We start from the raw sequence: 20,416 nt of genomic DNA, 5'->3' as shown, positions 1-20,416 counted from the left end.
TCGAGGGATTTTTAATCTACGACAATACGTTCCTTTTTCTTTTTTTTTTTGTAGCATTATATATTCGATCGCATCGTTTCATCGGAACGCATCGACACCATGGTTCATTTACCGACCGAGTCTTTCGCTCTGCAGCGATTTCCTTCGTTCAATCTTCTCGAACACGTTGATGACCTTAAAGGTAGCCGAGTGAAAGGAGGGTCTGGGAGGGACTGGTGCTTGCTGTATGGCGTACGTGTTCGCTTCTCATAGTCATAGTTTAGTTCCAAAATGGCCGTGTTTGATCGTCCCAGTGTCTTCGTCGCACACGGCACCGTGTACGTGTGAGGGATTCGACAACAAAGAAAGAAAAAGAAAAGAAAAAACAAAACACCGAGACGCAATCGACAAAAGAATCGGACAATCGATAGAATGAGTCCTTGGAGGAGTGTTGCCTTGGTGCTCGCGATTCTCAACCTGGTTCTACTTCAGAGAGCAACCGGTGAGTTTCATGCCAGAGATTGCATCTATGTGTGCGCGCACGGCGGCGCAGGCAATGTCATACTTTCACCGCATACCGGACAGCGCATCCTTTCCGCAAACCGTTGCGTTTTTCTTTTCGTTGATCGCGAGAACGTATTAAGACATCGTTTGACGAAATTGAAGATTTATATCGGCTCGACCGGGTTGCGTAGTCGAGACAGTGCTTAATCTATCCGTTCCCCTTTTGTTTCAGGCCTTCTCCGAAGATGCGTGAATTGCCGATCGAGAGGTGAATTGGGATCGTGCAAGGATCCTTTCACTATGAACTCGACGCAGATCGAATTAGAAAAAGGTGTAGACTCTGTCCCTTGTGCGTCCGGCTGGTGCGGAAAGATCATCGAGAGGCATGGTATAAACAACGGTGAGGGGATTGCTTCGCGTGCGAAACGATGGAGCTCGTTGCATTTTCAATTTCTTTTTCTTTTTTTTTTTTCTTTTCTTTCGGATCACACACGATCGTCTTTTATTTAACAACCATTCATTTTCCTGTATAGAGTATGGCACCGCGACGCAAAGACTTTGTTTTCAACGGGGCCCCGACGACGGGGAGGAGAGGTGCGCTTACACCGTTTGGAATTACAAGAAAGTGTACATGTGTCTTTGTTTCGGCGATCTATGCAACGGAACGGGGAAACTGGGCGTCTCGAACGGGCTGATTCTCGCGACGCTGTGCGTGGCACTGCGATGGCTCGTCTGAGACCGCCAGAACTGAATTAAAACAACAAAAGAAAATGTATATTATTCTAGAAAAAGTTCCTTGTATATGTTGCGATTCTCTGGATCATTTTGTCCATATAGTCAGCACGATGGAAAACGATATTTTGTTACCGAGTCTAGTGTGAAGCCTGTAAAAAATACATGTCTATATTTATGGTTACGTATTTCATGTGTGTTTCAATCGCGGCGAAACTGCCGAACGCCTAGCTTTCACGCGATAAATCCTGGCACAGAGAACATTGAACAGAGAACGAGCAGGATATATTGTTGTATTAATTACAGTACATTGCAATTTGTGTAAATCACACTTGTGAAAGTGTTCAGCGCAGACTGTCCATGAACAATAATGGCACTTACATACGTACACGTTTCCGCTAGACGTATTTTGCACGCGACCCATGAATTAATTAAGTTCGTTGTTGAAAGAGACCAGAAATTAATGCGCATGTGTCGAATGGAAACGCAGTGATACAGTTCTAGTTGTTACTTTTGAAATCTTTTAATTGTGTTCGACGCAGAAATCAAATTTAGCCGTACAATAAGAAACGTTTTTCTTGTTACTTTGGAAATTTTTCGTGTTCAACGCAGAAATCAAATTTAGCCGTACAATAAGAAACGTTTTTGTTGTTACTTTGGAAATTTTTCGTGTTCAACGCAGAAATCAAATTTAGCCGTACAATAAGAAACGTTTTTGTTGTTACTTTGGAAATTTTTCGTGTTCAACGCAGAAATCAAATTTAGCCGTACAATAAGAAACGTTTTTCTTGTTACTTTGGAAATTTTTCGTGTTCAACGCAGAAATCAAATTTAGCCGTACAATAAGAAACGTTTTTGTTGTTACTTTGGAAATTTTTCGTGTTCAACGCAGAAATCAAATTTAGCCGTACAATAAGAAACGTTTTTGTTGTGACTTTGGAAATTTTTCGTGTTCAACGCAGAAATCAAATTTAGCCGTACAATGAGAAAGGTTTTGTTATTCTCTGAAAATGTCGATTACGCGCAGAGTTGCGTTAGCGCTTGATCTAATGTTTAATTCAGACAATGTTAAGAAAGGAAAGCTTATAATTTTTGTTGGCGTGAATTCGAGAAGACGGTATAGCAATTATAGAAAGTCCGGCGCCCGCTTGAAAATTTACTAATAAACGTAGCGATTGCTAATTGACCGAGGTTTCCTGTAGAACGCAGACGTGGGCCTCAAGCTCTTCAGTATGTGGTCGTGGAGACCGTTCCGCCTCCTTTCTTCTTGGTTCCTAAGCAGCGCTCTTTCGTGCGGAATGTCGTCGTAAAACAGTTCGCCTAAGCCGTAAAGATATTTCACCGCTATCATCGCTTTTTCACCGGTCAATAGATACGGATCGTGATACGCTGAAACATTAAAAGCAGCGAACAAGGTTTTACATGTTAATGCTCGACGGGAAGCGTTTTCCTGTCTACAAAATACAGAGTGCCTAAATCTTTCACAACCTTCGAGACCTACTTCACCATCAGTTTTAACTTTTTGTAAAAATCTTATTACAGATTTCTACCTTTCGACAGAGCCTTTCCTTAAACTTCTAGAAACAAATCGGTACCGAGATCTCTATTTCTTGTTTCTCAGTATTCTGTTAAATATTATAATTGAACTAAGCAACGTAGTTGAGTGTAGCATAAAAAGAATGTCTCACCAAGTCCATTAGAATAATCAGGCGTCATGTGTCTCGACTCATGCGAACTGTAGCCAAGATCGTTGACATCGACTGGCGGTATGAACACGCCTACCGGCCACAAGGATTCGGCGTCTTCCGGTTTAATGTACACGGGTATACTGTTCTGCGACGCGCTGATACGCTGCCCTGAAAAACAAATGAATGTCCAGGTTGCACCAGTGTTAACAAAAACAATTTTGACGAGTTCGTACCAAATTGCCTCGGATTTCCAGTCGTGCTCCTTCTACCGATGGAGACGTATGACCTTTGGTCGATCGTGCGATCCCCTGACGAATAAAAATGAATTTGACTGGTTGCCGTAAGATTCTGTTATCGGTGCGCAATGTATCAGGGGTACCCATAAGTAATCAATTATTTTCAAAGAATTTCTTTTGCCTTTAGTACCGATCGTTGAAACACGTATTCTTTTACAGTCTTCGGTAAAGCAGCCTGTCTTCAAATTAACACTGTGTTCTAACTTCTCAAAAAAAAAAATTCAAGAAGTACAGACCAATGTTGACAAAGTTATGCGATTTTTAAGAGCGTACCAATGTTGGTGGGAGTCACTGTATTCTTTTACAGTTTTCGGTAAAGCAGCCTGTGCTCAAAATATTCTAAAAAGTATAATTCTTTTTACGATAATAAAATGGCGGTCGTACCTTCCGAGGATCATATTCGTCATTGCATACTTTTTCATTTTCATGCGGGATTTAATGTAACAACAAAGGAAATTTGCAATGTTTATGGAGATGTATCGAAGGTCAACAAGTGTCAACGTTGGTTCGGAAGGTTTGCTGCCGGTGATTATGATCCCTCCGACAGGCCTCGAGACCAGTTGAATTTGATAATGACACCCTAAAATCTCTAGTGGAAGCTGATCCGAAATTAAGTATACAAGAATTATCGAGAAGCCTTGGGTCCACATGGTGGACTATACAAAGGCACCTACACGAAATGGGAAGGGCATATAGTCAAGGAATATGGGTACCGCATCAATTATCTAACGAGAATATTCGTCGAACAATTTGCACTTGATTGCTATCCAGATTTCGTGGAGATCCATTTCTTAGCAGAATCGTTAGATGAAAAATGGATTCTTTATGATAACATAAAGCGTTCCAAGCAACGGCTTTCTGCAAATCAAACCGCAACATCAACCCCTGAACCTAGCTCATCACTTGGAAAGGTGTTACTGTGCATTTGTTGGGACTGTCGTGGCATGATTCACTTTGAGTTGTTGGAACCTGGAGAAACAGTTACCGCTGAGTTGTATTGTCAGCAATTACAACGGCTGTATTCAGAACTATTGAAGAAGAGGGCATCTTTGGTCCACAGGAAAGGTGCAATGCTGCAAATTGACAATGCCCGGCCCCGTACAGCGAAACTCACTCAGGAAAAAAATCAAAGAATTGCAATGAGAAAGATCTCTCTTTCCAGATCTCTGGAGCATTGTTTAAGAAATAAAACATTTTGTAGAAGATGTTAGGAGGCACCTCGAGTCACATTTTGCTTGACGAACCCTGGATTTCTGTAAGAGGGGGATTGAAAATTTGCAGGAGAGATGGCAAACTGTCCTTGATAATGATGGAGATCGTATAATAAATTTACTGAATTTACTACAAAGTTTGTTTTCGATTTCAAAATAATTGATTACACATGGGCCCCCCTAATAATTACGCCTATGGACTAACCGTCTGTCGTAATGCCGTGCTCGTAAATGTGGGGAGGGGAAACAAATTTCACGTGCACCTTCGAGAGGGGCAAAGCTCTGGTTGCTGCTATCGCAACTAGGAATACCACCGCTTTCATCTGCAATTAAAGTTCCCGAATGTGTAATCGCCTGTCGCGAATAGTTCCCGTAGACGGGAACGCCCGTCCGATCGGAAACGACATGCATAAGTTGATGTTTCAAGGGGAATTACTTTCGAACATCACCGGCGGAAAGTGTCCTTAACGTAGATTCTAATATAGATCTAGGTCAAGGCACGTGGCACCAAAATCTCCTCGGATATCCTGGCGAGAGAGAAGGTTCGACGGATCGTACGAAATTCTGACGTCACCGTCTGACCCTAAGCGGAGTCAACCGGAACTGTTTATGCAACTTTCGTTCGTACGCTTTTATAAAAGACCGTGGAATGCCAGCGTAAATATCTTATCTCGGTGATATTCGCGGCCTGGGCCGTATTACTTAACGCGATCAGACAATCTGTTAGTCATAAACGATAATCACGATTCGCTGCTGATGTCCTGCAGCACATCTCGTTATTACACGGATTTGTGTGCGATAAGGATGCGAGATAAGGATGTAAGCGGAGCCTTCTCGGCGGTAGGCGATTCGTTCGGAGCCGTGTATCATCGTCGCGGCGATATGCATCATCGGTGTTAGGCAAACTGTTAGACACGCGGCACGGGTGTTGCCGCTTTGCGTGTATCACCGAAATAAACAATTATCCTTTGGACGAAACGTTCGCGCGGTTCGAACGACTGCTCGTCGCCTGGCGCATCTGAAAGTGATCATCGCGAGCAATATCTTCGAACGCGTGCGATCTTGTCGACGTGCACGTGTGTGCGTGTCTGTCTGTGTATGCATCTCCACGGACAGAGAGAGAGAGATATACGCAATAGATGACTGTGAATTGGTTCGCTCATACATGACTCGCAGCGGCGGCGCGTCTTGCAAGGGATTACATAGATATCTATTCACGATTTCGCCACTCCGTTGTGCAGTCGAACGCGAACGTTCGTAGAAAGTAAACGTCCAAACGCTGCTCATATTTTAGGTGAAACGCGACGACTCTCTTGTTACCGATCGCGCGCCAGAAAACCGGCAATCTGCAATTTGAAAAATTCCTCGGGGCGCGTTCCCGGGTTTTAAGGTCGTCGGGGAAGAAAACGAGCCACGCGAGTCTTCGCGAGGAGGACCTTGAAACCCAAATGAGATTTTTATCAAAAATGAGATCTGCGATTCGGCGCGCTACCGGAGATGCGAAAAATTTCGATACGAGAAAGTATGCCTCGCTGAATACGATACCTTGAAATTTCGATCGACTCATAATATTTACCAGGTTGGAATGCTGCCGGTTAAGAACCGCAACGGTTCGTAATAAAATATCGAGGCGAGCAACGTATTGTATCTGTGTTTCCCCGAGCCACGCTGATCTAATACGTAACGAGCATATCGCGATCGAAACCGGATCGTACGTTTTCGTTACCCTCACATAGACCTGGAGCGGCACTTGTGCTTGACAGAGCGTTATTGTGCCCAAGATAGTAACGACTAAAGACATTCGTGTGCTCGGCAGTGCGTGTCAAACCACCCTTTCGCCTTCCTTTCCGCTCACCTTCACTCCGGAGTAGAGGTGGCTCCTATTAATCCTGGCTCTATTGTGGAGGCAGCGGAGACCGAATGCAATACCAACAGTGCGCGATGCAACGTTTCTTTTCCTTTTTTTCCCCCCTTTTCCAACGCCAACGTAAAACCCGTCGAACAATCCTGCGAGGAATGCTTGTTACATTACGCGTCGCTCGAGCCGTGTCTTAAACATGTTTTTCTAATCACCATCTCGAGACGCGGTTCATCGATCGTATCGGTGAGGAGAACACGAACGGAAAAGAATGCGAGGATAGAACGTTGTTGTTGATTTTATCCGATTCAGGTACAAGCAGACGTGAAATTACTCTTTACATACTGTACATTTTCGCCGCGTCGGTGAGCATGCACGGACAACTATCATTTCCATGCAACTGGAACAAAGAAATGGAAATGTTTTACAAGAATCGGGGAAACGTGTGTATTCCACGCTGTCCGGTGTTCTGTCGGTTATGGAAAGAATGTCGGAGGTCAATTACGTCAACGAGTAACGTTTGCAGCAATTAACCCAGTCAAGGATTCTACTCGATCAAATGTATGATGAACCGTCCGCGTACATACGTAAATCTCGATCTAACAGAACGGTTCGAACTTCGTTCCACTTGTGTAAGAACAATACGAACTTACCGCCGATCGATATCCGTTTATTCCCTGGGATCGAATTTTTATGGAAAAAAAGATTGCGTACACTGCGTAGAATTATTATTGTGAACACGTACACGGACACTGGTATGAATTTATTTATTATTCACCCACCATCGTGGTCGCCGAAGGTTCGCGTTCAGGTCTCGTGTGGGTAAATCCGATCACTGTTGTTCCGATGAAACCAGTTGATCCCGCATCAGTGCTCGTTCCACGTTCGAACGAAAACAAACGAACTTCCGGTGGTGCGGACTCTCGGAGGAACCGGTGCAGCGTCTCCTGGACACGGTCAGGAACTGTTCCAGTTTAAATGTCTCGAGAGAATGTCGCGCACGGGTTCCAGCATCCCCCTTCTTGTTATGTACCCCACCTGCAGAGACCAAGTTGCGAAGGTTCGTAAGGACTCATTCGGGGACACGGTAGAACTTTCATTTCGGTGAACGCGATTCAACTAGGTTTTACGCGATTTCGAAGTTGCCGCGCGCGCCGCGATGACCAATAGCTGCGCCCCGACGTGTGCGCAGTGCCACGGCTCCTGCGATGCGGCGGGCTTCGTTGTTGCTGCCTCGAAATCCCCAAGAAAGTAACAAACTTCCGTCCGAGAAGGTTCAATTATTATTTAATACGTTGCTCGGTGCTTTTTTATACACATTGGTCATGTTGCTCGCAAACAATTATCACTCGCTGTGATTTCAGGTTTCAAAGTTTTCTTTGCTTCGCAGTACCTGTACGTCTCGCTTGACCTACCATCGGGTTCAGAATTTAAGCAAGCGTAATTTACCAGCGAATCTTGAAGGATTGTTTAAATAAGCCGTCCGAGAAGGTTCAATTATTATTTAATACATTGCTCGGTGCTTTTTTATACAAATTGGGAATGTTGCTCGCAAACAATTATCACTCGCTGTGATTTCAGGTTTCAAAGTTTTCTTTGCGTCGCAGTACCTGTACGTCTCGCTTGACTTACCATCGGGTTTAGAATTGAAGCCAGCGTAATTTACCAGCGGATCTTGAGGGATTGTTTGAATAAGCTGTTATGTAACCACGGCAGAGAATTATCGCAGTTTTTTGTTTCATGAAATATTTTCTGTAATTTTATATTCATCTCTTTATTCCAGGATAATTATTAGCGGTGAGTTATTTAACGCGTTACAGGCGCACACGTGTTTGAATGAGAATGAACGAAAATGAACGACATCTAGGACAATCTACGACATCCTACGAAACGCGTGGAAACTTTTGTTTTGACGTAACGGCGGCGTTGTGCAGTTGTTTCATATGCACCGATTAAAATTAACGTGCTACGTACTCGTCGTACGCGCTCTCACTCGTACAATTGTTGTGTAATCATTGTAATTTCGTATTCTTAGCTGCAACTAATTCATTCGCGTAATTGAGCTCGCATTTATTCGCGCAGAACCTAACCTAACATTTTATACGCGTTCCGTTACATTTTTGCATATGTATTAGTTGAGTATAAATTATGTAACCCTAACAGTCATCGTGTTTCCGATGTTACAAGTTGTTGCTGTTTGTTGACATACTAAGTCATACTTGCGAGACCAGTTGAAGAGAGTAGGTTAGGTTTTTGCTTTGAGGTGCTCCACCTATGTTTCTTTTGTGCAGAGAAGTGCTCATACTTGCAACATATCGAACAGAAAAAGAACACTATAAATTATGTTCCTACCTTATAGGAATATTATGAAAGTTTGTGTTTGTTTTTCTATAAATATATTAGAACTTCTTATTAACTCCTTTCCATATTTTAAATCGGTAAAAATTGCGAGAGCTCATTGGTTCAAGTATGCACGCAATAAGACCGATTGTTGTAAGTAGTATTGCTTTATTCAAGAACTATAACATTTCATTAGGTTTTTGTAATACAAAGTGGTACTACAAATCACAGGACAATTATACAAAATAAGTTATTATAATCTATGTGGTATTGCAAAGTTTTGTACATTGTGCTTAAATCATTTCGATTATTTAAATACTAACAATTCGTATTGCTGACACTATTTGGTGACAAAAGTCGGTTTATAACGTACTCGATTCTACCAGTCTGTTATTCGATTACTCTATTGTTTGTAGAAAGTTCTGCTATTCTCCTACAGCTATTAAGTATTGTCGCTCGTATACTCGTTTCTGCTCTTTTTCTTTTTTCTACATGAATTATACCTACAATCTCACTATTGAAAATACAAGTACCATTGTACAAACTCCATTCCAATGCTTTCGCGCTCAGCGGTAACAGTTTTGGATTGGCATTTAGTTTCCCTAACGAACGATTAGAATCGAAAAGTACAATGCACACACGTGTATATTACAATTAAAAATACTTCCGTTCACCTGCCAACGATCGCGCGCGATTAAAAAAGAAAAAAAAAAAAAAACAAACAAACACGTATAAAAATGATTTCACGGCAATTCTAAACGATCACCGAATCGATACGTTCCTCGCTGACGTTCTTGCGCGATCACGGTTGCATAATTGATAAAAAAAAAAGACTACATTAAATTGCATCATGTAGGGGTTGCGACGCTTAAACATCCGCGACTTGCATCAGAGACTCAGTGTCGCACTTTGTTCTTGCTTCCAGAGCAGCCTCCAACATGAACGACAGCAGCGTGGTACCTTTTCCAAACGACCGATGTCCAGTTTCCGCGACGCGGACTAATTAGCGGAGCTAACGTACCATTAAAAGGTTTCCGTAATGGGGATAGAAACAGACTGCCGGACCCGTGTTCGCTCAAGATCAATTAGATGGTCCGGTAAAAATGCTCCATTCTCGTTTCCACGAACTGCTCTCATCCTCGGTTGATCCTCGTGTCTGCTCTCTTCCTGCTTTTCTCTTCCACCGAGGGTATCGAACGTCTCTCAAAATTTGCACGCCGCGCTGTATCTATCTATCTATATCTATCGAGCTGTATCGCGCGACAGTAACGGTACAGAGAGCCGGCGCCGGGCCCCTTCCAATTACTTGGCGTACGCTTGATCTATGCTGATGAGGAACCAGAACGCCAGCGCGAGGAACATCGTCCCGGTGAGGTCGCCCAACGCCGTCAGGTACGGGATCGCCGAGTTGTCCGGGTCGATTTTGTGCCGCCACATCGCGTGTATTATGATATGCGCCATGTACAGCAACAGCATAACCTGCGACAGGAGCGTGGAGATAAAAAGGAATCGATACTTTGATTTTTCTTGTTTCTCTTTTTTCGGTTGATCACGGCCGTGACCGGAACCTTTCACTCGCAGCACAGCGGCCGAGCGACCGAAGGATCGTAGAAGGATCCCGTAGTCAAGAATGATCGTCATCGGTACCCACCTGAAACACGGCCACCACGAGATACGAGATGACGAAGTACGCGTGCAGCAAGGATGTACCGTGCTTCATGTAATCGGCGAGGAAAATGAAGACTAGTTCGCCGACCACCGCCATGCAAATGAGTATTCTGGCCGTTTTCGCGTACGGCGCTGCAGAACGAAAGCGAACGGGGCATTATGCAATTGGTGGGAAGTGCGAAAAATATGTAGCGGCAACATTAGTTATTCTTGCATCATTGCACCACTTACAGCCTCTAAAGAGCGCCGTCCACGGGCTAACCCACATTTTCGAGGACGGCGGTAAAATCCCCATAATCGTGGTCTGATGTAACGTCGTTGAGATTCGAGATGCTTGTACAGAAACTAAATTGCCGCCGATTCCGTTTATGATAGGTTGGAAGATCACGAACCCGTTGAATTCGTCGACCACGCGGTCGAGAATCAGACCGCCGAATCTGAAAGTGCAAATTATGTCGTTTACACGGCGATTCTCTCTCTCTCTCTCTCTCTCTCTCTCTCTCTCTCTCTCTCTCTCTCTCGCGAGAGATTCCGCGATTTCTCTTTCCGATTGTTCGGACGGGGGAATAACAACCGCGATACGTATCGAACCGTATACTCACCCGCTAATAAACAGAGCGGATAGAACCGGAATCCAGCCGGACGTCAGCACGTTTCTGGTGTACTTGTTCTTGAGAACAATGTAAACCCAGAACGGCAGTATCAATAAGTAACAGCCGAGTATAACGTAAAGGATCCATATCTGCGTCTGGATTCTCTGGAACAACGACGACGCGATGGCCGACAGCACGCTCAGGGACACCACGTCGCCGACCGATGCTGCCAACGGCGTCGCCAAATTGTCCGGGTTCATCTTGCATCGGTACGACACCATGATCACGGCGATCATTACGAAATCTGTTTGGGACAGAAGCGTCGATCAAGGAAACACTCCCAACGAACGATTCAACGACAACGGTCGCAAAAAACTAATGCGTTTTTCATCGACGCCGTGAAGAAAAAGAAAAACTACACCGGCGCAAAGTGACGCGTACGAATATCGTTTAAACGAATCGATACGATCTGATTGATCTCCTCGCCAACGCCTCTGATAAAAATCGTTACACCGCTAACAAGACACTTCCAGACGGGTCAGCATTGTTCCGTCGAAATCTCTCGAAGATTGTAAAAAGAACAGAAACCGGTCAGTTTGACTTCACGACAGCGATGCAATTACCTAGAATGAAACAGGAACTGGTGGCGGTGGACACGCTAGACGCGGCCAGCAACAAGCAATGCTCCCACTGGAATTGGTACTTGTTGCCTTCGACGATCGCGTCGACCACAACTGCGAAAATCGACACCAAGATCGCCGCGACGATCGCCTGTATCTGTACCAGGGCGACGTTACCGATGATCATTTTCGTGATCTCACGGACGCCGTTCATGTTCCCTAAATTCGCCTGGGTGCACAGGCGCGAGGCCAGGCACATGTCCAGATTGCCTTTCAATCCTAGCAAAGAGGGCACCAGAATGAATAATTGAGAAACGACTTTAAACACTTCCCAGTCCTAGAACAGAGACGAGGTTTAATTAAACGGGTGGGGCGGAGGGGACTTATGGCGGGAACGCGACCGGGAATGTAAATTGCATTCCGAGAAGGAATTCCGATCGAATTTCGCAAACGGCGAACAACGTTTGCACCGATGTTTATGGAAAAGATTCCCGGAGATGAACCGTGCGTTTCCACATAGAACGCAGAAACGCGCGCGATAAATAAAAAAAAAAAAGACAAGAAAATAACGTTGTACGCTGCGCACTATCTCGAGACAACAAGAAGTAGCAAGGAGTAGCGTGATTGATAACAATGCGGTGCCGTTGCGACGCCGATCTGTACTAGATAATTCTGCGCTGGTCACATGGGACGGATTAATAAGTTCGGCGTACCTTGACCTCCGCGAGAACCAGACCGGCCCCGATGGTGCCAATCCCGGCGATGAAGAACGGCACGGCGACTTGGAGCGTGGTCTGGTACCATTTCTCGTTCCTGTGAGCGTTGTTGTTGAACCCGTCCGGGTTATTCGGGAAGTCCGGATCGCCATCTGAATTATCGACGGAAGAGATGGTCACTAGGGAACTTCCACTTGAAAGCGATCGGCCGGCCAGAGTGCACAGTGACATGTCCCCTTTGTTCTTTTGTCCGTTAGGGGTTTTCAATCCCGCTACCAAGAAACGAATACATCTCACATCGCACAGCACCCCGATGCCTCGAGAACATTTTCAGCGTTTTACGTAATACCGATATCGTGGACCATCGCCCCCGGAATTATCGCGTGGATCTCGATATTTTTAACGAATCGATTTTATCAGCGCATATTTCTCGTTTATTAAGCGATCAACAATCGCGATCGACGTTCAAGCGTAAACTCGCCGCCGCCAACGGGTCTCGACGGTCTCGGCACGGGCCGCGAATTGATTTCTCCGCGCGCCCGGCCAAGAACATGGAAAAAAACGAGCACGGTTATCGCTTTCGAAACGATTGTTGTTATTTATGTACAAATGCCGCAACACGTCACGATATTTCCCTTGTTGCTCCGTTTCCACGACCGCGGGGCATCGCGGAACACAGTTTCGTCAACGATACCGACACGCGATTGCCCGATACCTAGGATTAATTAGAGTGGCGGAGTTTTATTAATTATCGCTTCTCCGGCGACCGTTTCGCTTCGCGTTTGCTCGGGTTTCCGTGCGTTCGCCCCGCTTCGTAAAATCGTTCGCGAGACAATGGAAGTTTTCTTTCGTTCGCTTATTGTTATGACAGTATACACGGTATAGATTACCGGACACATCTCTCATTCTTACAACCGACCGATCCCTTGCAAGCTTGCAGCGGTGTCTCATAATAGATCATAGATCACGCGGACGCCGAATACGAGAGCCCAGTTCAGGAATTAGGGGAAAGAAGTTGGTCACCGATTAGAATGCTATGGTTACGCGCGTATGTAGCATCGCAGGACCGTTTGACATTTCGAATGGCAAAGTTTAATTGATTCTGACGAGTTAGGCCGCGGATCTTTATGCAAAATAAAAAGTCTGTGTCGCGAGACACGAGAACCGCTTGGAAAATTCGTTCTTATTCGAATGATTTTAGGAGGCCGGAAGTAATATTCGATAGTCCTCGATTCTTTTCGTCTTTCTACCGTTCCAAATTGCAGCTATTTATTTTTGTTATAAGTGCATAAAAATGAAACTCCTGTCGCTCATAATTCATTGGAAAATTTTTTATTTTGTGTAAAGTTCTGGAGCCTAAATGCAACAGTTACTGTTAGACTGTGGATATTTATGAAAAATTAAAGTTGCAGGTATTAACTGCAAGACAGAGGAACCACGTATGCATCTATTTTTGTTCTTGACGGTTTTAACAAGTTAACTGCCATGTCAGTATATATGACTGACGACAGTAATTTTTTACCAGGTTTAGATACTCATTTTTATTGTGACGTGTCCAGATAAACCGAATTTTATTAACCCCTTGCCCTACAATATCGAGTCGGACTCGAATATGTATGTTATTAATTTCCTTTGAACCGAAATAAAATTCTATTTTATTGTAGTTGATATATATCCTTCGGAGAAAATACAGGCATATAGTAAATCTAATCTTTTTTTTTCTATGAAATTCTGAACGATGAAGAATTCATAATCATTATAATCACAAGACAAATAGTAGTGCAAGGGGTTAATACATTAAAAATTTCTAGTTTCGCTTTCATTAATTAAATTACTCTGATTTTGTAGGAGTCTCTGGGAATATGTGGCGGTTAACGTGTTGACGAGTTGAAAATAGCCCAGCAGTATTTTCAAATTCTTCAAGCGCTTCTACCAGGTGTCCGAAAAATGTTGTGCTTCCTTGAAAACGGTGATTCCTGAATTCGTGTGAAGTGAGATTCTTCTTTACGGAAATGTTCTCCGCGGCTTTGTTAAGAAGTTGTTATGGAAAAATACGAACCAATCAGAGGGCGACTACAGTGGGCTACTAACGTGTCCGCTGTAGCCGCGTTCTGATTGGTCCGTGATTTTTGTTAATAACTCCTTAACTCTAAACTTACCGTATTTTACAATTACTGAAGTCATAAAGATGATTTCGTGGAAATGATTAAATCAATATATTCAGTAGAGCATGTACCATAATACGAACCGCAGAAGATCCAAATAAATTCAATCTCATTTTTATAAAATTAGTTACTTTTAAGGCTCGGCAGCGTTAACAAAGCCGCGGGGGATATTTTTTAGAAGGAAAAAACTATTTCAAACATCCCCGGGAATTGCTCCTTTCGAGGAGACACAACAGTTTCGGGACACCCTGTATTTTCGTGTCTACAAGAATCGGTGTAAAAATATTCGCAGTCCGGCGATTAGGTTTTCGGAAGGTCAATAACGGTCGCGCTACGACTTGCTCACCTGCGACTTTTTTCACGACGTCCGATTCCGCTTTGATGTCGACGGATCCGTTGACCTTGGTCTCGTTGCCCTTCTCCATGCAATCGAAATCGAGCGCATAGTTGTCTTTGCCGTTCCACATGCTGACCCGCGATATGGTGAACGCGTGATCCTTAACCTTCATGCTGTCGGTCTTGTCCGGTAATTGGTCATCGTGATCCGACCGGTTGTTTAACTTCATGCCAGTTACGTTCAGCAGCGTCGGCTCAGTCGACGAGTCCGGAAAAGCGACCATACCTGCAATTTTTTCTGATGATTCGCAACGGTGTCGCATTCTCACGGGGGTGTGTAGACGCTAGAGTTCGTTCGTTTTAATAAATACTGTCCGATCGGCGCACGATCACGCGCGGGACTCGTGACAACTGGAAGATTCCCGAAGAAGGTGGCCAGAGATCGGTAGAGATCGTTCGATCGAACTCGATTCGTCGATAGAGATCTATCAATTATGAAAATCAAAGTGGTCACGTACCGAATTCGGTGCTGCCGGGCGATCCTGCAGTATCCCCGTCGAAATCGGTAGACTCGGGGATCGACCTGTGATAGTTTCACGTCGGACCTGCCGATTTCGGTCAGCCTTGATCTGTGAAAGTGACCGAAACAAAGGAAATGATTAGCGTGCACCCGTTCTCCCGAGTGTAACCAAGTGATTTAATAATAAATCGGTCGATTAAATTTCCAAGATAGAGCACGCCTATCGCCTCGACGCTTATCGATGTACCTTCGGTGGCCGTAAATCTTGTTATTGATTCGTCGATTGTTTGATGATCGATATTGGTCACAGGTATTCATTAACTGATAATAATCGAGGGAACACTGGGGATTGATAGTTACGATCCCGCAAACTCTTTTCCGAGTCGTTGCTCTTCGGCTAGACGGCACGATAGCGCGTGTAACATTATATACCTGATCAGCATAGTACCCGCTAACGATACGAGGAATTCAGTTCTTGTGTTACTATTAATCTGATCCCACGTGTCGCCGGATTCGAATTGCACGCGTGCAGAAAGCCTGCGAAACGGCTCTGTTGCCGGATTTATTCGAGAATCCACTTTGGTGAGAGGGGGAGGGGGGAGCAACATTTCCGGAGAAAAACTGCCAATGGAATCACGGCGATTGTACATCAAACGAAACCGCACGGAGATTCCGAAAAAAAAAAGAAGAAGAAATATTCATTACGCGAAACCCGATACGGCTCGATTCAATTGCCCCCGGTGGCTCCGACTATACTGCTCGTTTAAAGACAGAAATTTGCCATTCATTCAATTTACTCGCGCTTCCGTATCACGGGCAAAATATAGCGACGCGGCACTACTACTACCACTCCGTCCTCGAACAAATGTAGATTTACGTGTAATCATTTTGCACGGCTTATCGTTCTACGTGCGATTAACATTTCAGCTCGTACGTCTTCTTGAAGCACAGCGCGTCCTTCAGACTCTCGACCCGAGCCGTAGAAAACGACGGGCAAAACGGACACCGATAATTAAAACATGATTATTATGTCCTGGACGAGAATAGAAAAATGGAATAATCACGGTTTCGTTCGAAAGAAGGACGGTACACAGGTAGGATTCCAGGCATTCAATTTTCTCGTTAATATTGATGTACATACAATTTTTATGTAACAGCTGATATGCCTGTGGATAGAGTTTGCTGTTAAGAAACTTGAACGGAAAGAACATTTATTTATTTTGTACAAGCTTGTGTAGTGGAGGGCTAATCCGAATATTTTTTCAAATTTGCTCACGGCTGCTCCCTATTATTTGAAGTGTTTTGTTTAAAACGTACTTCGAGGTACAAGATTTAATATTAATTTAGAATTAAATAAAGATATTAACAGATTCGCGACCGGCACATTTTTCCGTTTCTAATACCGAGTACCGGCGAAAAAAATGAAATTCTGAAGCTGTTTGCCGCAAACTTGTATCGCTAAAGCAAAGATAAAAATGGTAAAATTAGTTTTGAAATATCAACGTTGCAATTATGTGTTGTTAAAAATAAAACGTCAGATTCTTGTCAGCGGCAATCAGCAATAGAATTAAAAATGACGTCAATTCATGTCAGCGGTCGCGAATATGTTAAAAAAACAACCAGTAGTGAAATAGCCAAAATTGAGAAAAACCGCTAAACTGCACAACTGCCACACAGTTTGTTAAAATATGTCTCGTGAAAACCTTTTCATAGTTTCGATAAAATTATAAAAGAAAAAAATCAGAAATAGGTCAGTTTAATTGATCCGATAGTGGACAATTTCCAAACAGTTTGTTAAAATATGTCTCGTGAAAACCATTTCATACTTTCGATAAAATTGTAAAAGAAAAAAATCAGAATCAAGTCAGTTTAATTGATCTGGTAGTGCACAACTGCCAGTTTGTCAAAATAGGTTAAGGAACCCAATTACTGTGCTTATACTTATACTTATTATACTTATTTCTAAAGCATAATGAATATTAGAAAAAGAGATATTAAATTTTGTTAATATGTTACATATCTCTTTTTCAATATGTATTATGCTTTGAAAATAAGTACAGTTAATACAGTCACAGTAATTGGTACCCCCACAGTAGTTGGATCCCTTACCCTGTGTCTAGTGAAAACCTTTTCATAGTGTCGACAAAATTGTGAAAGAAAAAATCAGAAAGAAGTCAGCTTAATTGATCCGGTAGTGCACAGCTGCCAAACAGTTTGCGAAAATAGGGTAAGGGACCTAATTACTGTGGGGGTACCGATTAATGTGCCTATAATAATTATACTTACTTTTAAAGCATAATGAATATTAAAAAAGGGGATATTAACCCTTAGCACTCGAATGGCGACTGTAAGGCACCACTAAAAATTGCTGTACCATTATTCAAAATATTTTCTACATTATTAAATTTGTATTTAATAAATTACTAAACATTACGGTATTGTACGAGTAAATTGCGCCATTTCCGTATGTACAACATGAAAAAAGAAATATATAGAAGGGCAATATTCCAGGTCGGAAAAAATGTTTCGTTTTGGAGTTAAAATAGCTTCGAGTGCAAAGGGTTAAATTTTGTTAATATGTTACACATCTCTTTTTTAATATTTATTACGCTTTGAAAATAAGTACAATTAACCCTTAGCACTCGGCGCTATTTTCATTCTGAAACTAAATTTTTCTTCCGTCTTAGAATATTTTTGATCCGATTTACACATATAATAGTTAAATGTTTAGTAATCTATTGAATGAAAATTTTGTAATATTCTTTGTAATTTCTTTGAAATAATGCCACAACGATTTCTAGTGGTGCTTCAGGGTCACCACTCGAGTGCAAAGGGTTAATACAGGCACAGTAATTGGTATCCCCACAGTAATTGTGTCCCTTATGTCTCGCGAAAACCTTTCGATAGTTTCGACAAAATTGCAAAAGAAAAAATCAGAAGCAAGTCAGTACGAATCAGTTTGTCAGAATCCATCTCACGAAAACCTTCTCATGGTTTCTACGGCATTGTAAAAGATAAAAAAAAATCAGAAGCAAGTCGGTACGAATCAGTTTGTCAGAATCCATCTCACGAAAACCTTCTCATGGTTTCTATGGCATTGTAAAAGATAAAAAAAAAAAATCAGAAGCAAGTAAGTACGAATCAGTTTGTCAAAATACATCTCACGAAAACCTTCTCATGGTTTCTACGGCATTGTAAAAGAAAAAAAAAATCAGAAGCAAGTAAGTACGAATCAGTTTGTCAGAATCCATCTCACGAAAACCTTCTCATGGTTTCTATGGCATTGTAAAAGATAAAAAAAAATCAGAAGCAAGTCGGTACGAATCAGTTTGTCAGAATCCATCTCACGAAAACCTTCTCATGGTTTCTATGGCATTGTAAAAGATAAAAAAAAAAAATCAGAAGCAAGTAAGTACGAATCAGTTTGTCAAAATACATCTCACGAAAACCTTCTCATGGTTTCTACGGCATTGTAAAAGAAAAAAAAAAATCAGAAGCAAGTAAGTACGAATCAGTTTGTCAGAATCCATCTCACGAAAACCTTCTCATGGTTTCTATGGCATTGTAAAAGATAAAAAAAAATCAGAAGCAAGTCGGTACGAATCAGTTTGTCAGAATCCATCTCACGAAAACCTTCTCGTGGTTTCTACGGCATTGCAAAAGAAAAAAAAAATCAGAAGCAAGTCAGTTTAATTGATCCGGCCGTTCTGGCGTTGCGCTGGCAATTTAAAAGCGTCGAGTCACACTCGGCACGGGAGTGCAAAGGGTTAACGATTTCTTGAATAAAACGAAGGAGAATGAAGGCGCACGTCGACCAGTCTGGTACTTACGTAGTAACGATATATCGAGGAATTTGCGCCAGCGTGTCGACGTTTCCTAGTAAAACGTTGATTGTTCGTTGATGTTCGATTGACCCTGCCACTTCTGGCTGGCTCGCGGCGGCTTCGATCTCGTTCTCGAAGGAGCGTTCGTCCGTTCGGTCTCCGGTCTGGATCCTTCGAGCGCTGGAAACGTGGTTAGTTGTCTTCTCGCGGGGGTTGTTCCCGGTTCGGTTCGAGGTGGATCACTGGAGATCGAGGATCGACGAGTTCGTCCGCGTTTATCGTAGCCCGGCCCGTGGGCTCTTTCGGTGTCTCGCGAAAAACGAACAACGTTCCAAGTAGAACGACGCGTGTTGTCTCGCCTGTGCTCTGCGTACCGATCCGTTTGCCTCACGCGGTCGTGGTTGACTGATAAAAGAAGCCTCAGCCCATTTGTCGGCACTTGAGCCGCTCATGTGCATAGAGAGATGCGACGTGTGTTCCTTGTCGTTCGGCACGGTACGCACGTGCGCTATCTCGTCATTCGTTGCGCGACAGTGGGAGGAGGAATTATCGCGAATAAATTCTAGATCGTTAATTGATTCGCGACGTCGCTCCGCGCGAAATCCCCGTCCGAACTTGGATCGATTCTAGACACCCTCCCACCAACCGGCCGCCTCCCTCTCCCCTTCCTGTCTCTCTGTAATGATACGCTAGCCGACGAATTTAATCGCGCCGCTCGATAACGAGGCGACAATTGCTATAAATCGCGGATCGCTTCCGGTGATCGCCGCTGGACGCGTTTACACGGCCGCTGTCCATTTAGGCGCATTAATACCAGACAGATGTGCGAGGATTGATTTCTCTTCGGTCCCGTTATCCGAGTGACATCGCGCGATCGTTCGAGCACGCAAAGCACAGACCTGTCCAAGGCGACATTATTTAGTACCGCCTGTGTCCGTTGCGTTAACTCTTTCGTTTTTCTTTTCCCTTTTGCAGATAAGCCAGTTCGATACGTACCTTCTATTCGATTCGCCCTCGGCGAAGACAGATTTCCGTGGGGATCTATATCCGGCGATCGAGGGAAGTCCCGAAGCGATCGACGGCATGCCGTGACACCGACCGCGGACGTCGGGGGATTCACCTTTCCCGATGATTTCGCGATCTCAAACACAAGCATCGACTTCCGACATGCGCCGACGATTCGTGTGTATCGATGACGCGGCGGACGATCTTCGGATAAATAATTCCCGGCGACGAGTATTCGCGCTGTTCACGGAACAATGGGGCAATCCAACTCGTCGGCCATTAGTCCAAGTAATTATCAGAGGCGAAACGAACGACAAATTACACCGGCACTAAGAATAATACATTAATACTAGCATTAAGA

The 20,416-nt window shown here is 43.6% G+C and overlaps 3 protein-coding genes and 1 long non-coding RNA gene across 8 annotated transcripts; 2 read left to right on the top strand and 2 right to left on the bottom strand.

The window, feature by feature from the left end:
• Window positions 1-198: 198 nt before the first annotated feature.
• On the top strand, window positions 199-1,403 carry Rtv (QVR superfamily protein rtv). Its single transcript, XM_076785970.1, has 3 exons — window positions 199-481; window positions 716-883; window positions 1,017-1,403. Exons 1-3 carry the CDS (start codon window positions 412-414, stop codon window positions 1,217-1,219), a joined length of 441 nt encoding a protein of 146 aa, XP_076642085.1. The 5' UTR covers window positions 199-411; the 3' UTR covers window positions 1,220-1,403.
• A 144-nt stretch (window positions 1,404-1,547) lies between these two features.
• On the bottom strand, window positions 1,548-8,059 carry LOC143352929 (uncharacterized). 4 transcript variants are annotated; one of them, XM_076785966.1, is made up of 6 exons: window positions 7,901-8,059; window positions 7,051-7,306; window positions 4,616-4,733; window positions 3,137-3,211; window positions 2,904-3,071; window positions 1,548-2,604 (listed from the first exon to the last, which is right to left on the bottom strand). In XM_076785966.1, exons 2-6 carry the CDS (start codon window positions 7,051-7,053, stop codon window positions 2,375-2,377), a joined length of 594 nt encoding a protein of 197 aa, XP_076642081.1. In that variant the 5' UTR covers window positions 7,054-7,306; window positions 7,901-8,059; the 3' UTR covers window positions 1,548-2,374. The 4 variants fall into 4 exon arrangements, with proteins under 4 accessions (XP_076642081.1, XP_076642082.1, XP_076642080.1 ...); XM_076785967.1 differs by lacking the exon at window positions 7,901-8,059 and adding an exon at window positions 7,718-7,737; XM_076785965.1 differs by lacking the exon at window positions 7,901-8,059 and having other exon boundaries at window positions 7,051-7,463.
• Window positions 5,928-8,129, top strand: LOC143352931 (uncharacterized). The gene is made up of 4 exons (XR_013082022.1): window positions 5,928-6,020; window positions 7,633-7,759; window positions 7,850-7,971; window positions 8,052-8,129. It is a non-coding gene; the product is annotated as an uncharacterized LOC143352931 (long non-coding RNA).
• Window positions 8,130-9,784: 1,655 nt separating this feature from the next.
• On the bottom strand, window positions 9,785-19,907 carry LOC143352928 (solute carrier family 41 member 1). Of its 2 annotated transcripts, none has more exons than XM_076785963.1 (9): window positions 19,057-19,907; window positions 15,225-15,335; window positions 14,717-14,992; window positions 12,203-12,477; window positions 11,493-11,826; window positions 10,879-11,173; window positions 10,508-10,713; window positions 10,260-10,408; window positions 9,785-10,087 (listed from the first exon to the last, which is right to left on the bottom strand). In XM_076785963.1, the coding sequence occupies exons 3-9, from the start codon at window positions 14,988-14,990 to the stop codon at window positions 9,911-9,913; spliced, it is 1,710 nt and encodes a 569-aa protein (XP_076642078.1). In that variant the 5' UTR covers window positions 14,991-14,992; window positions 15,225-15,335; window positions 19,057-19,907; the 3' UTR covers window positions 9,785-9,910. The 2 variants fall into 2 exon arrangements, with proteins under 2 accessions (XP_076642078.1, XP_076642079.1); XM_076785964.1 differs by having other exon boundaries at window positions 12,203-12,357; window positions 19,057-19,904.
• Window positions 19,908-20,416: the final 509 nt, after the last annotated feature.

This window comes from Halictus rubicundus, chromosome 3 (assembly GCF_050948215.1).
Source record: "Halictus rubicundus isolate RS-2024b chromosome 3, iyHalRubi1_principal, whole genome shotgun sequence".
Lineage (NCBI taxonomy): Eukaryota > Metazoa > Arthropoda > Insecta > Hymenoptera > Halictidae > Halictus > Halictus rubicundus.
The sequence above is the reverse complement of the archived record's forward strand: the minus strand, read 5'-3'. Positions and strand labels throughout refer to the sequence as shown.

Bases quoted from the DNA above. Each gene is read 5' to 3' on its own strand.
- Rtv (XM_076785970.1), top strand. From the start codon at position 412: ATGAGTCCTTGGAGGAGTGTTGCCTTGGTGCTCGCGATTCTCAACCTG. The intron at 482-715 runs GTGAGTTTCATG...CTTTTGTTTCAG, and splicing joins TCTACTTCAGAGAGCAACCG to GCCTTCTCCGAAGATGCGTG. The intron at 884-1,016 runs GTGAGGGGATTG...TTTCCTGTATAG, and splicing joins GAGGCATGGTATAAACAACG to AGTATGGCACCGCGACGCAA.
- LOC143352929 (XM_076785966.1), bottom strand. The intron at 3,212-4,615 runs GTTAGTCCATAG...TTTATTCGTCAG, and splicing joins GCACGGCATTACGACAGACG to GGGATCGCACGATCGACCAA. The intron at 3,072-3,136 runs GTACGAACTCGT...TTTGTTTTTCAG, and splicing joins TGGAAATCCGAGGCAATTTG to GGCAGCGTATCAGCGCGTCG.
- LOC143352928 (XM_076785963.1), bottom strand. From the start codon at position 14,990: ATGGTCGCTTTTCCGGACTCGTCGACTGAGCCGACGCTGCTGAACGTA. The intron at 11,827-12,202 runs GTACGCCGAACT...TCTCTGTTCTAG, and splicing joins TGGTTCTCGCGGAGGTCAAG to GACTGGGAAGTGTTTAAAGT. The intron at 10,409-10,507 runs GTAAGTGGTGCA...TTCGTTCTGCAG, and splicing joins GACGGCGCTCTTTAGAGGCT to CGCCGTACGCGAAAACGGCC.